Here is a 2169-nt window from a genome sequence, read left to right on the forward strand (position 1 = left end):
TATATTGGAGTATTGTAACACCAACATATCCAACTTTGATTTTCTGTGAAAACATAGAAAAAGCCCAATTTTTCAATGATTGTCCTCGGAAAGTGACAAGCAGGGCATTTATCATAAAGTTTATGCTGTCTGTGTTATCCGTTACAAAATTTTCACATCTAGTAGAGGAACTTACTTTAGGACATTGCAGATTTCTTAGTGATAAAATTTACATTTGTTAGAAATGGGCAGGACATCTAGATGGATTTTCTATTCATAAACCATAGATGCTTTATGAGCAAATCAGAAATTAATTCCTAACTGAATTGATATTATTACATTGTAGGGAAACAGATGTAGTGAGTTTCTAGCCAACTGTTATTTATCATAAGGTCATTTAGTACTCTGTACTGATTATATACAAAGTCTATGGAACCACAGATTGCAGAGAAAACAGTCAACAGTTCAGAAAAGGGAAAGATGCATTAGTGGACAAAACTAGGGAGGTGGGGAGGGGTTGGGGATGGAGGAGGGAGCTGAGGCTGAGGGAGGAATATATATAAATAAAATAAATGTTTAGAGCAGATAAATCATACGTCTGTATCTGTAGGGTAATTGTCCCCAAAATACAATAATAGATAAATTCTTTTCTATTGTAATTTGGGAGTAGTTTCGTTATGGACTTACTTTTCCATGGAGAAAGGCTGACAGACAAGAACATTTTTCATAGCGGTGACAAACAACTCTTGGAGCAAAATACTGAATTTTGCTCATACTGTGTCATGTGCCATTGATTCATGAATTTTCCCAAAAATGACTTCAGGTCCTGCAAGAATAAATAATAATAATAATAATCAATAAAAGTGATCATAGTGGTTGTTGGCACACTGGATGCAGCATCAAAAGAACTCAATGGACACTTGAAAAATATTGGCATCAATAAAATATCCATCTACAAAAAGCCACTTTGAAGGGACTGCATGCATACCTGTCAGTACATCAAGTAGTCTTAGACACTTAGGAAATGTGTGAAGGAGATAAAATTTGAAATCCAACATAGTGATATTGTTTGCTGTGTTCATTGTTGTAATTTTTTGTCAACAAATAACTACTGTTAGTGTACAGTTGTCTTCACTGCAAAAGACTGTGTTTATGGAAATGGAAGTGAAGTCCCATGCTTCTTGGCAGAGTGTAGGGGAATGACGTGGGAGACCTGCACCGCCATACTAGGCAAGGTCCTATAGGGGGTGGTTTGCCGTTGCCTTCCTCTGACTGTAATGGGGATGAATGACGGTGATGATGACAACACAACAACACCCAGTCATCTCGGGGCAGGTGAAAATCCCTGACCTTGCTGGGAATTGAACCCGGGGCCCCATGCTCAAGAAGCGAGAACGCTACCGCAAGACCACGAGCTGTGGACTCTGTGTTTATATTTGAAGCATTTCCTAAATGGCTACCTGAAAATCATTCTTTTCTTGTGGGAAGAAATGTGAATGTGATTTCTCCATTTCCTATTTTTTTTAAATAAATTGTAGCAAGTTTAAGGCAGTAGTTTCTTAAAAGACACTCATTTGTTTGTGTTGCGTTGGCTGTTTTAACATCATTGTAGTAATAAGAAAATATTTCTCATGTTATGCTTTCTTGTTTTCAGATCTTCTAATGGTGAGACTGGAAGAAATCAAATGACTGTTATATAGAACTTATCAGAAGATATGGAAAACTGATTTTCTTTTCCAGGAAGTAATATAACAGGCATGAAGTACAGCTCTCCTAACATGTACCTCATTGTAATCTCCATGAATAAAACGATTCTCTGAAAAATCTCTTAGTACTGTGGTATTTTAAAATTGTCAGTCAGTTCCCTCATAATTTGTTTCAGTTTGTGACTACTGCAGGTAAAAATATAAGAAAATTTCATTCCACTGCAACAGAAAAGCATATTTTTGCAACATGCATCAAGAGTGTGTCTCACCATAGGCAAGTTTGGAGGAATACCAGGAATAAGAGTAATACATATTCACAATTGGTCTCAATTGTGGTTGCTTCAGTAGGAATTCTTAATGCTAGTAAGTTGAGCAAAAGCTGTTTGTATGGATAAGCACACTTTAAAGCATTGTTGCACTTTTAGGATGATAATGATGGTGATTGTGATTATGATAATCATAATGATGGTGCTATTTGATATGG

The 2169-nt window shown here is 36.3% G+C and overlaps 1 protein-coding gene across 1 annotated transcript in view; it reads left to right on the forward strand.

Annotated features, from left to right (window-relative positions):
• LOC126481304 (protein HBS1) overlaps positions 1-1803 on the forward strand; it is a 196227-nt gene extending 194424 nt beyond the window's left edge. Inside the window, exon 13 of the mRNA XM_050104955.1 lies at positions 1634-1803. Within this exon, the coding sequence (XP_049960912.1) occupies positions 1634-1642 (9 nt within the window). The 3' untranslated portion in view covers positions 1643-1803. The remainder of the gene's footprint in view (positions 1-1633) is intronic.
• The last annotated feature ends 366 nt before the right edge of the window (positions 1804-2169 follow it).

Source organism: Schistocerca serialis, chromosome 5 (genome assembly GCF_023864345.2).
Source record: "Schistocerca serialis cubense isolate TAMUIC-IGC-003099 chromosome 5, iqSchSeri2.2, whole genome shotgun sequence".
Taxonomy (NCBI): Eukaryota; Metazoa; Arthropoda; class Insecta; order Orthoptera; family Acrididae; genus Schistocerca; species Schistocerca serialis.